Source organism: Nymphaea colorata, chromosome 1 (assembly GCF_008831285.2).
Source record: "Nymphaea colorata isolate Beijing-Zhang1983 chromosome 1, ASM883128v2, whole genome shotgun sequence".
Classification (NCBI taxonomy): domain Eukaryota; kingdom Viridiplantae; phylum Streptophyta; class Magnoliopsida; order Nymphaeales; family Nymphaeaceae; genus Nymphaea; species Nymphaea colorata.
Window position 1 is genome coordinate 24,407,296 of NC_045138.2, and position 13,116 is coordinate 24,420,411.

General features: G+C 40.6%; 2 protein-coding genes across 3 annotated transcripts; one reads left to right on the top strand and one right to left on the bottom strand.

Annotated features, from left to right (window-relative positions):
• Positions 1-3,110: 3,110 nt before the first annotated feature.
• On the top strand, positions 3,111-3,970 carry LOC116264108 (glycine-rich cell wall structural protein 2-like). The gene has a single exon (XM_031644106.2). It carries the CDS (start codon positions 3,201-3,203, stop codon positions 3,666-3,668), a length of 468 nt encoding a protein of 155 aa, XP_031499966.1. The 5' UTR covers positions 3,111-3,200; the 3' UTR covers positions 3,669-3,970.
• Positions 3,971-8,280: 4,310 nt separating this feature from the next.
• LOC116245656 (pentatricopeptide repeat-containing protein At1g73710-like) lies at positions 8,281-12,675 on the bottom strand. Of its 2 annotated transcripts, XR_004170574.2 has the most exons (3): positions 12,523-12,675; positions 8,840-12,438; positions 8,281-8,742 (listed from the first exon to the last, which is right to left on the bottom strand). XR_004170574.2 is itself a non-coding variant. In XM_031617147.2 (2 exons), the coding sequence occupies exons 1-2, from the start codon at positions 12,602-12,604 to the stop codon at positions 9,611-9,613; spliced, it is 2,910 nt and encodes a 969-aa protein (XP_031473007.1). In that variant the 5' UTR covers positions 12,605-12,675; the 3' UTR covers positions 8,281-9,610. The 2 variants fall into 2 exon arrangements, 1 of the variants encoding a protein (XP_031473007.1); XM_031617147.2 differs by having other exon boundaries at positions 8,281-12,438.
• Positions 12,676-13,116: the final 441 nt, after the last annotated feature.

Genomic DNA, 13,116 nt, shown 5'->3' on the forward strand with positions numbered 1-13,116 from the left:
ACGAATCTAAATATCCAGTCATGGGAGTGGAATATACAAGCTTTTCCTGCATCATATGAGCACCCATGTTTTTTTTTTTTTTTGGCACTAGGAGTCGTCTAAAGCCATCTCGATCTAAGATTTCTTATTTTTATCTGAAAAAATAATTTGAAAGTAATTTTAAATAATAAGACTATATTTTTTGGCCCAGTGCTTCTTTGGTTATGCTTTCCGATAATTACTGGGTACAATGTTAAGGCTTCAAAATTTGAAACGCTAGCAAAGATCAGTTCGTTACGGGGAGGATTCCGGTCTAGTATGTTAACAGAGTATGAGCATTTAATTCAATGTTAAGGAATCCAAGGAACGTGGACTAATCTCGTCGTTGCCTTTTTTCCAAAGAAATCCACACTTTTTTTTACGTATTTTGGATTCTGAACCCTTGTTCGGCCAAGCGTGTAAATGTTCTTGGATGTTAACAGAATCCCGTGACAAAAACGCAATAATTTGACAGATTATTAAACGCCACAGAAACTAACGGCCTAGTAGATTGCCTATCTTCAAATCTGCACTCTTTCCTGAACGCACTTCCGCCGCTAAATCTTCGAATGGATTTTCCTGCAAGCTGGTCCTTCAACTGTGTGGTCTAGGTTAAAAAAAAAAAGAGGTTTTGTTTTTCGTGCATGGTTTCACAAATTGACTACTGTCGTTTGCATTGTTACACTAAATGTAGACTTCAAAAGGTGGAAAAAAAAAAGGCACGCTCTTATAATAACATATATCGTATCTAAAATATTCGTCATTCCTGACCTTAGATATTCGACTCTGTCAACATGGGTATATCTTGATCCGTTATCTGCTGTTAACAGTTCCCTGGGAGCAGATTCGACTGTCAACAAACCATCTTGCAAGAGTCAATTCTCTGGAGACAGTTTAAATTGACAAAGAAAATGAATAACATGGGCTCTTTTTCAAGGAAAGGACCTTTAAAAGGATGTACCCAGAGAACTCTGCAACTCGGTATCCTTACATACTGTCACCGCCAACAATTTCAAAACCTCTACCTCGTAATTCAACCAGAGAGCGTAAGTACTAGTTTCACTTATTAAATGAACACAAGAAGATCAACCATCGATCGTCATCACCAAGCCCCCATGAAAAATAAAACGTCCAAGACAAGAACAGTACCCACATCAGAAACCAACTGGAAAACCACGGCAAAATATGGTTAAATATTAAATTGGTCAATCCGCAGAAAACCCGCCTCTTTTTTCGCAAAATGATTTTTGCTTCCACGCAGCGCATACTCTCTTTCTCAAATTCCATGATCAGCCATGTCAATGTAATATTGGATTCCAATTTCCATCAGCTACGTACACCAATCTAATATTCTTCAAATATACCCATGCATATATAGAGGTTGCTTGGTAGGAACGTTGTATTTTTAAAACGCCTGTTAGATTGTTAGGTTTAAGAAATAAAATTCATGACCAAGCTATATTTTCCAAAACAAATTAAAACTGCAGACCTTAGGAATATATATTGAAAGAATGCAATATTCATCTCAGCAAATGCCCTCAATGAAGTCGGCATGAATATTATTGACAATATCGACTTTTCTATCGGTTCCGAAACCTTTAATGGAACATCATTATTATGGTCGATAAAACATCGGCTAAAATGAGACTTTATCAGCCAATTTTAACTGTTTTCTAAAATGCTTAAAAATTAAGAATCATTTATAAAATTATTGTTTAATTAAAACTGAGACATATACAGAGCTTTATCCGCTGATAGAAACCAATATATGGCCCATATTTGAAAATTCACGCGTCGGGCCCTATGTAAATTATTGTTGTGGTGAGAGGTCAACACCATTATGGGCAGATACAAGCCGATGCGCACCAATATTAATTACATTAGTTGGCAAATCGAGAACGAATTAATTGGCTCCCAAAAGCGCAGTTAGGGTTATAATCATGCTTGAACTCTCATGAATGCCACTCTTTGGGTAAGTTGAAGCTGAGTTTACCACTTTTAATTGGATAATTAAATTCAAGCAGAGTTTGCCCTTTTTTTTGTTTTACTTTGGATAAGTTTTACTTTAAGTTGCAATAGTTATCATGTTCCTGTTTGATTTTAATATATCAGAATATTTTTCATATTTATGTTTTTTTTTTGTTTAATCTTATACATGTAGTACTATTTTGTTTAGGACTTCCTGCCCAACAAAAGAAAAACTATGAGGCCGAGATTTTCACATAAAAAGATTTCAGTAAGAATCAGTACTTGGATCAACTCCATAAAGAAAAGGAGGAAGAAAGAAAGGACACACAACGCCATAATTCGAGAAGTCGTAAAGGACCAATCATGTAAACAATGAACTTTATTTAAATGGACCCAACAACGATACTATCCCCTTCTCCTATCGTCATCCATGTCCACATAAGTGTTATTACACGGTTTAGTGCATTCCAGCTGATTAGATGATCAATGGAAAATAAGTTTTAAGTTTTCCCAAAAAATTATTGGCCACCGTATTTAAAGACTTCGACATTTGCAAAATAATGTTCTTTAAATATACAAATAAGGCTTTTAAGTTAAAACAAGACGTCCGTTGATTTTTAATTTCTCTCAACATCTAACTGCATGCATGCAGAAACACGACTTCATTTTCTATGCCCAGCCAATATTAATTAGTTTCGCTACAAGTACATTCACAGTTGTGATATATAGGCTCCAAGTCAACCTGCATTCAATTCAAAGAAAGAAGCTTTTCATGTCACAGACAAGGTATGAAATAGCTAGGTAAAACATCCTATAGCTATCTATGTAATCATATTCTTCATATTTTCATTGATAGATTTATCCAGGCAAGATTTATTACAAGAATGGCTCAGTTGGTAGGAATCGAGACCTGAGCTGCAATGTTTTCCGAAATCATATTTTCATTTTAACTACAAAAAACTTACGATTGATTCAGCCGAAATCCTCTACGTATTTGCATACAGGAAGCCATGGAGAAGGTGGTCATGTAAAGCACAATAATTGCTCTTGACCAAGTGGATGGCGCCTCTCTCTCTCTCGCTTCTTCTCTTTCTTCCTCCGCCAGCCATCTCGCTCTCTTTCTTCTTAAATGCATAACCCCCAACCTTCCCTATTTAAACCCACCACCGTCACCATCTCCACTTCATTTCTATCTTTTTTTCTGTATCTCGCCAATGCCCACAATGAAGAAGATTACCTCATCAATCCTTTCGCCCTTAGCGGTTGCAGCCCTCCTCCTGTCCACCCTGGTCCTCGCCGGGGCGGACCGGGAGGAGACCGCTAACGGCTTCGAGGAAGAGCTCAGGAGGGCGAACCGCGGCCCCAACTCCGATGGAGACCCTTACGGAGGTATACCCGGCGGTTTCTTCCCCGGTGGCGGTTTTCCATTCCCCGGCTTCGGCCCCGGGATGGGCGGCGGGTACGGCGCCGGGTTCGGTGGACCTGGTGGCGGATACTCCCGCGGCGGCATCTACCGCCCTACGGTTACCTGCAACACTCCCGGGCCGTGTTACAGGAAGAGGCTGGCCTGCCCAGCGAGCTGCTTTGGGTCGTTCAGCGGGTCGGGCAAGGGATACGGCTACGGCGGCGGCGGCGGTGGGTGCACCATCGACTGCAGGAAGAAGTGTATTGCTTACTGTTAAGGGAGAGCCACGGTGGTGGTTTCCCAGCCGCCGGGATACCGGTTGGTGGTTTGGGGGGCGCGATTCGTGGTTAGTGGTAATGCTACGTACTGTTGGCCTTTCGGTTTCTGTCTCCTTCGTTCTCTCGATTGGCTGAGTTTTATGATGTCTGTAAATCTAAAGCTTTCGGTGTTGCTTTGACGTTTGGATCCTTCTTGTAGTGACTTTGGTTTGCCTCCGCTGTTATGACCATATGATATATCTTTACATGGACACGACGCTAGCTCTTATATATGGAATAAATGGTTTATTATTATCACCTAGAGAGAGGTTACCTTTACTTTACTTGGCATGCTTTTGTAAGTGGGTTAATATTGCTGTTAAAATTGATTTTTTGGTTCTTGTTTTTTTTTTCAGAAGTTTAAGATGTTTAATCGCAGTCGCATTTAAAAACCTGAACTTGCTTTGATGGTTCTGTTTAGTTGGTCATTCGGAAAACAGTCCTTTTTTTACTTAATTTTTGTTATCTTTTTCTTCTTGATATTTTTGGTTTATTAAGCTTGCAAAATCTTAATTTCACTGCTCTTGTGCATACAAAGCACAGGAAAAAGGAAACTCATCGAAATTTGGGATGCCATTCTTTTTAGAGTTTGAGTTGAGTATGCCGGTCGGGTTACCTGTTACAGTTCACAATCAGGTTCGATTCTTTTAGCGAGAGTTACCTGTAAAAAAAAAAAAAAAAAAACAATTATACTATATGGTTGGGAGCAGTACGTAGAAAGTTTAAACTAATCAAATACAATTGATTGGACCTAGTTTAATTTATTCATCTATTATTTGTTCGCTTGTAGGTTAGGGAGACGACGAATTGAATGTCTCTTCCACTCATCCTAATGGAGCAAGAAAGTGATATACCAGCTTATCCTGTTTATCCAGATAACCTAACTCGATTTCACGTAGAAAAAGTCGTGCTAAGACAAGAAATTATGCATCCGATGGGCATCGCCAAGGTCTCCTTCTCTTTTGTGCTACGGTCAAGAGCATGAGCATCAAGCGAAGAAAAGAAGAAAAGGGAACAGAGAAAAGTAATAATAATTAACCCACAGAAAGAACGGCTCGTGGGTGCTGACCCACGATATAGAAGACAAATGGGTTCCCTTAACAGGCCATTGATGGTGACCATGCCAACTTGGTTCGAGACAGATGACTGAGACTAGTAAGGGAACACCGCTACGCTCCATGATCACCCAACGCACTGCCCTTCTGAGTTGCATTAGGCTGTCTTGTGGGTTCCCTAAAGCTGCAAGTATCGTTCATATTTTGAAAATATTGTAACACATTAAAACCTTGGTATTTTGAAACATTACGACACCATCTTTTATATTGTTATACATATGGAATCAAAATATTTGGGCTGGCCAAGGCCGAAACTTAACAAGGTGCTCAATATGGTGGATCCTGACCCACTTACCCATTAGTCAGTGCCTGTTCCAGCCTCGGAAAAGCTGCCAGGAAGCAAGCTGAAATATAAAACATATAAGAGGTCGTTTCGCCAAAATGTCTCATGAAATCTGCTTTAAAGATTTGTATAAGGTATAAAAGATTCTTCCTGTCAAAGGAACCCTAAAGGTACCAAGTTGCAACCTCTTTTCATTTTCAGATGAAACCTGTTTTAGAAGCCCGATGGTGTAAGAAGGCCAATTCTTTCATATAAACTAGTCTTTCTCGCAATTATAAAACTATTTTTCTCAGTATATAATTAATATTATGATCTACAGTTTCAAGGCATGCACATTGTTGCATGTGAAATCTGTTGTGCCCATGCTGAACTTAGCTCTTGGCAGCAACTATAATAACTGAACTCAAAATAGATGATGGATCCTAATACACCCATTCATTTCAAACATCACTACAATCTAGGAGACGAGGGCGCAACAAGAGATGAAGAATAGAGGTCACTTAAAAGTTTTTCAGTGTTATTAATATAAACTATCCTTAAATCTTTGAAAGTACGATGCACTAATCCAAACCTCTTGGCATGCTTGATATCTTACTCACGTGCCGAACCCTTATTACAGAATAGTTAGGTTTCCTTTCAATTTTCTTGAGACTGTCAAAAGATGCACAATCCATTTTCTTATTCACAAAATTTTTTACTGTTGCAATGCGTCGCTAGGGCACAATGTTCAAGAATATTGTCCAAAGAGGCTTATGGCCGGGTTAAGTATCAGTCTTTGGACGTTGTGTAACGATTCGCGTCACCAATATGTTAAGAATAAGAATTTACACATGTCTGCTGGTAGCCGTAAATGCCGAGAGCCATTTATTCCTCCAATTTGTGACTTGAACAAGTGCTAGGCCAACAGTCCTCATGATCAACTCAAGCCAAGAGGACTGAATAACCCATGTTTGGGCTGACTGATTTCCCAAAAACCAAGCGCTCCGCCCGTTGTTGGTAGTGAGTTTTGCCGAGGTCGAGATCAGAAGAATCAAAGTAATGAGATATATATATATATATATCATTCAACCATCTCTGGGATGTGATGAACAGAAGATAGATGGATTATTGATTAAGAAGAAGCCCATGCAAGTCGAGCCAAGCGGGTTAATCGAAAAAATTATTTTTGCAAGTTCCAACTTCTAACAAGCTCAAGCATGTATGCACGTATATATATATATATAATTTAGGACAGATTATAGAGAAAATCAAGAACTTCTGGAAGCATGCTGCCGACTGGCACTCAAGCCTATTAGCCGTTGTGGAAAAATATACTCTCCCTGTGCCCCTGGTATTAAAGAACTCCAGACTGTAAAATTGTATACTCCTTGAAGTGGCAACCGACAATTATGTGGAAATAAATACGAGCATCGAAGTAAATGCTTAGATGTAGAAAAAGCAACGATGTCTCCAACCAATGCGTGGCCAATTGCCCAGCGGCTGGCCAACTAAAATGTGCGTTGAAGGCATGACCACCCTTAATTTATCTCTTAAGTCTGCAAGTGTGGTAGAGGTGAGCTACACATTTGACCAATCTACACTGTTTTCAATTGCTCTCTTATGTCGTGGCCATTTAGCTAGCCTACGAGGCTCTTGCTGCTGAAGAATCTTACTGGGTAGGCCCATGTGGCTGAAGCAGATTTCTTTTAAGTTTTTCTAATTCTGTCCATTTCCATTGAGTTTGAAGTTAAGGTGATCAAGGATGCTTTGGGCATATAAAACAAGCTACAGTGACGTATTTGGAAAACTGCAGTTCTGGGCATACCGCAAATCTCAGTGAACTCCCCTCTCATAAGAAATCTGACTGCCATTTTATTCTTTAATTTAGGGTCATGTTATTCTTCTTTGTGCAGATGATACAATCTTTCTTTAGCAGGGTTGAAGATCTTTATTTGGAAAATATGAGATTGATTCTAGTGGAGTTTGAGAAGCACTCAGGAATTAAGGTTATTATACTGGTTTCTCTATTTTGCATCTCTTTTGCCTCAGTAAACTACACATTGAGTTGTTAATAGGGGTTATGCATCATCTCCTTTAAATATCCTTTAACTGTCTCATTTGTAGTGTTTCTGTTCTTAGGCTTCAACATGTCCTTGATCAGAACGTTGATATCTACAAAACGTTTTGAGGTTGCTTTTCATCATGGAGCTGTCTCAAGAAAGAACTACACTCAAAATGGAACGCCATGTTTAAGTATGTGAGGAAAAACAGACCATGATTGACTATGCATTGGTTCTCCAGGGAGCAGATGGACTTTCATTTCTGTGATATTATATCTGAATCTATCCGACAGAGATAGCAATGAGTAAAGTAGATGTGACGGTGCAACGCAGAAAAGATTATTAAAATTGTTCTCGGGACAGCCTAGTTAAGTTTTAGATGAGCCTAAACCTACAAAATACAAGACGCTTCTTTTTGGTTGCGAGGAGTCATACCAGAAAGCTCTAAGAGCCAATCCTACATAAAAACTAGCTGAAAAATGTCTGGCCATTATCTTCTGATTTCGGAGCTAGATTAGGACTCTCTAGAAACACTCAAGAGGGCATTCAAAAATATTTGAATTTTTCTGCACAGAGGCTTTTAGCCTGACATGAGTTATTTTACATTATCATGCAAATGTGTGAGCCATAAGCAACCAGCTAAACCCATCTGATTCATCAGCTAGTGGGACGTCCATTCCAAGTAGGGCGGGGGATTCTCGGTGACGACATGGGCATATAGGAAAAGACAATGTCGGCAACCAAGGTATCTGCCTGCCGTTTTGCAGGGGAAACATGCCGAACATTTTTTCCAGCGGGGGAGAGAGAGAGAGAGATTTACCAGAAACAGAGGGTCGAACGGAGACGATCAACGGAAGGAGAGAGAGAAATCATCAGAACAGTATAATAATAATGAAAAAAAAAAAGAATTTCGAACGACAGATAGAGCCCATCACCGAGGCAATCATCACTAATTTGTGAATTACTTTGTTTCTGTAAATCGCTCATGACCGGCGATCTGAAACAGAGGGTCGAACGGAGACGATCAGCGGAAGGTCAGAGAGAGAGAGAGAGAGAGAGAGAGAGATCAGTAGAATAAAAAAAAAGGAATTTCGAACGACGGAATAGAGATCATCACAGAGGCAGTCATCACTCATTTGTGAATTACTTTGTTTTTATTCTTTAAGAGTTGAGCTGTGTTCCGTAGATTGCTCATGACCGGCGTTTTCTAGTCTTTCAAACAGATGGTGAACAGACACATTAAATGATACTAATGATGACAAAGAGAGCATGACGCCCACATACAACTTGCAGCAGCAACACTTGAAACTTTCCATAAGAGACCCCTTGACCAAGTCAAAAAGATCGACAAGAACAAGAGAAGAGCTAGATAAAAGGACAAATCATATAAGCTGAATGACTGCTTGAGAGTGTGAAATAAACTCAATAAATCATATCACAATACAAATTCTCCAGAAAAAATAAAGCTAGTATAAAATAACCATACTGAACAGACATCAATACTCACTCACAGGATGTGCAGAGAAAGTGCAACATCGTTGAGCAGAGCTTTGAAGCGTCAGAACAGTTTTACTCGCCAGATTCTCAGCAACTCAGACTGGAACGCATGCAATGGTTCCCATCAGACCAATCCAAGCAAGGATAATGTACTCATCGTAAGATAGCTAATACGAATTCTAATGAAAAAACTCAACCTTGATTTTGCCTCCATCGCGTCAATTCTATATGAATATGAACCCTCAGCAACTCCAGAGTGAAAAATCTGTGCGTGTATGAAGATTTGGACACGATATACCTCCATGAGAACTATAGTATCTGTATCATCTTCTTGTTCATCTCCACACTTTACTTGATGTCATACATTCCAGAAATATATGGCGCATTTTTTTTCTGGAACAGGTTCCATCTTGCCTGATTAAAGATTGATAAGGCCAACGAGTACTTATTTTTCCCTATCGATTGAAGCAAAAAACAAGAAGCTCCTGCCATATGGGGTCCTATAAGATCACTTCCTTTGTGGTGATGTACGCCATTCCATAATAGACAACATCGAGTGGACATACAAGGAATGTAATATTTAACAAGACTCTTCACTGCTGATAACTTTTTGAAAGCACTCTCCATGCAACTAAAGGCCATCCTGGAACCACTGCTTTCAGCACAAATGATAGTATGAATTAGAAAGAGTCCTTCCCAAGTCGTACAAGCTATCAAGAGCAATAATTATTTTATACAGCCAAGGATTTTTTGCAGTAGTCTTTCTTGTACTTAACTTTATGATGGACCATAAATTATCTCCTGCCAGAACTTGCAAAATTTGATGGTAAAGATTAATATGCATCGCCATAGAATATTGCTGACAAGGCTTCAGTATCAGCGACGTTTTAAAAGATTATATCCATATTCTGCGTTCACTTCCCCATTTTGCAGCACAACACAAGTATCTTGTAGTATTCATCTGAAGGTTATGATGGTGAACCATTTTCCACGTTAGTTTCCTCCTCTGGTTGAGTATAGGAGTCAAACCATCTTTCCTGATTGACCAAGTCTGCAAGATCCCGTTTACCTAGATTTCTATATGCATCCACAAGGGCGTTTAAGAGTGACGCACTTTGTCCTATTTCTCCAGATTTCATCTGCCTATGTATCCGCTTAACACCTTCTATTAGTCCAGCTCTTCCATAGCATGTCACCAGATTAATATAAGTCATTGTATCTGCTTCAAGACCCTCATCTTGCATCTTCATAAAGAAATTTAACGCTTTATCTACTTCACCAGAAGCTACAAATGCATAAATCAGAACATTGTATGCACGAACATCAAGTTTAGCTTCAGCAATCATGATGCTTTCGCAATAGTTTTGTGCATGTGAATGCATTCCGACCGCAGAGAAGAGCAAGGTTATTATTGCCTGTTTAGAATATGGTTTCCTGTCCTTGTACAACATGACAAGCTGACTTGTAGCTTCAATTGGAAGGCAACTCTTTTTCAACGCAGTGAAAATCGCCTTGAAAGTGGTATTGTTTGGAGAGATCTTTTTCACCAACATTTGATGTAAGACCTCTGCACACTCTTTCAATTGTCCACTGGTAGAAAATGTAGACATGACTGCATTATAACAAGCAGAATCTGCAAGCAAGTTTGACTGTCGCATTTCTTGAGCAACTTCAACTGCATCATCGACCATGCCCATGTTCTTGTACAGATGCATCATAGTGGTGAAGGAAACCCCATCAACAGAACCTTCGGCTCTTAGGTTGTCAAAAACTGACTTGGCTTCATGTACCATCCCAAGCTCAGAATAAAGTCGGATCATGCTATTTGAAGCAATAACGTCTGGGCCAACATCCAAATCGAGCATCTTTTTGTATAGTTCCTGTGCTTCTCTCCAAGAACCTATCTTACTGTATGCTTTGATGAGAGAGGTATACACAACCTGATTAGTTTTTAATCCTGATTCTTCCATCACGTGGAAGTAATGAAGAGCTTCTTCAACTTTTCCAGCTTCAGCAAATGCATTAATCAAAGACCCATAGACAATTTCATTGGGGTCGATTCCTGCTCTTATCATCTGCCGATATACATCTACTGCTTCAGCAGCTCGACTATCACGGGCATACCTAGCAATGACAGCACAGAAAGTTTCACGAGATGGTCTAAACCCTGATTCTTGCATTCTTGTTAAGAAATCTCCTGCAGCATCAGCTGATTCTCCATCTGATAGCATTTGGATTAGTGAATTGTAGGTACATTCATCTGGCCAAGCACCATGACATCTCATGCTCTCGAACACAGAAAGTGCTTTGTCATGCAGATTAGCAATTCCATAGGCTTTGATCATAACATTGCATTCCATTGTCTCCATCTTCTTTTCTGACTCCCTCCTGCCCAAGAACATAGCCTCTGCTTCCTTCCATAACCCCTTCTCAGCATAAGCATCCAAAACAGCAGCATGGTTCATGGAGGAAAGCCCACGTACTCGTTGATAGCCTTCAAGAAACTCCTTGGCACGATCAAGCTGCCCCAAGTCTATGTACATCTGAATGATTACAGGTACCGACTGCTCATCAATACTAATACCAGATTGCTCCATTTCCTCCAACACTAACTCTAATTCCGCAACCATCTTCCTCTGACCAAATGCCTGCAATATAGTCCTATATGTCACAACGTTAGGTAAGAGACCCATTCCGTTAATTTTCCTATAGAACTTTAGCATGTTATCCATGTCTCCAGCAGTTGCATATAAGCCTATAAATGTGTTGAGCGTAGTTGTATCTGGAGAAACACCTCTTTCTTCCATTTTACACAGTAAAGCCTCTGCTTCGTCCATGTTCCCATGGGATCCACAAGTATAAATCATTGTGTTGAATGTTACCTTATCAGGAACCACACCAGACCTCAACATCTCCGCAAAGGCATTTGATGCGTCCTTGAGACGCCCGGCCTTCCCATATAGGTCGATCAATGTATTGTATGTAGCAGCAAGTTTCGGTTTGCGAATTGCAACCATTTGGTCCGTGCTAGAATCAGTCAGGTTGCTTACCTTGTTTGAGTTCCTGCCGTTGAAATGATCAGATAATCGTGGTCGACCAGCCTTGAAGAGCTCCGTCGACAAGAAATACTTGGGACCGATCTCCGCATCAGCCGTACAGATGTTCAACTGGTCCAAATCCATCTTTCCAACACACCAGTTCTTGAAAAACCGCTCGGCCTGATCAAATTCACCTGCTTCCTTCAGAACATGCACCGCAGTGTTCATGGTAACCTCGTCAGGGAATATTTCCCTGATCTTCATGTGTCTGAGCCATTCAAGTGCCTCTTTCGGTAAACCACCCTTGGCATACACATCAATCAGCGTTGCATAAGTATTGTTTGTGGGCAAGACCTCGTCTGCGGCCATCTCAATCCAACAAAGTCGTAATTGATCCCATTTCTGTGCTCTTCCCAGAATTCTAAGGACAATATTGTAGTGTATAACATTGGCAACGTAGTCTTCCTGAGACTTGAACCACCGGAATACCAGAAGTGCTGTATTCCAATCATGCTGCTCTTTAAGAACGACGGTCTGTTCCTTTGGGCTGAGCTTTCCAACCCAAGGCCTCAAGGCGTTGCTCACGTCACTGTCAACCTCCAAAGAGCGTAACACTGACGGTATGCAACCACCATATCTCTTCTTTCTTACTTTGCTCACTCCCCTTTCCGAGAACTGGGTCCTCGTGTGGCAGCATAGCCTAAACCCTTGCGAGACGCAAGATTTTCTAGGGAAAACATGCGCGGGTTTCCTGGATACTGGAAGAGAAAGGAAGGAGATGAGTGGTAGTCGAACTCACAGGGAGAAAGTTAGGAAAGGAGATAAGTGGTAGTCGAACTTACAAGGAGAAAGTTTGGGACCTTGAGCACAAGCCTGCAGGCATCGATGGCCATGTTGCAGGGAGGAGAAATGGTGAACCGTCATACAGACTTCCGGGCGTCCTCTAGGGCGTTGAGGTGATTATAAGCTTGGCCGTGCCGTTCCCCTTCCCGCTGCCCCCCGTGCAGCTGCAACCGCGAAACCTCCGTCCACGACTCTTTAAATTAATAAAAGCCAAGCCAAACGTGACCCCTCCGACTCGTTCAAAGCAGGTCGGATCGGCATCCCGACTGCATTCTGGTCCCATCTCACATCTGAGGTCCAGCGCCAGCCGTTTATGCCTCTAATATGTGGGTTGTTTGAAAATTTTATAAAAATACATTCAACTTTTAAAGGAGAAAAACACATATTATACATAAAAGATGTCGAACGATAGACGACCTAATTCGGGCAGCGACAAACATGTAAAAAATCCGTTCTTGGACATTTATGACTTAAAATCCAAGAAAGACAGTCATGTGAAGATTATTCCCATCATACTGTACACCATGTTAACATTTCTTTACAGGAGAAGAAAGCTTCCTCCGCGCTTTTAAGGTCCGATATGAACAACCCGA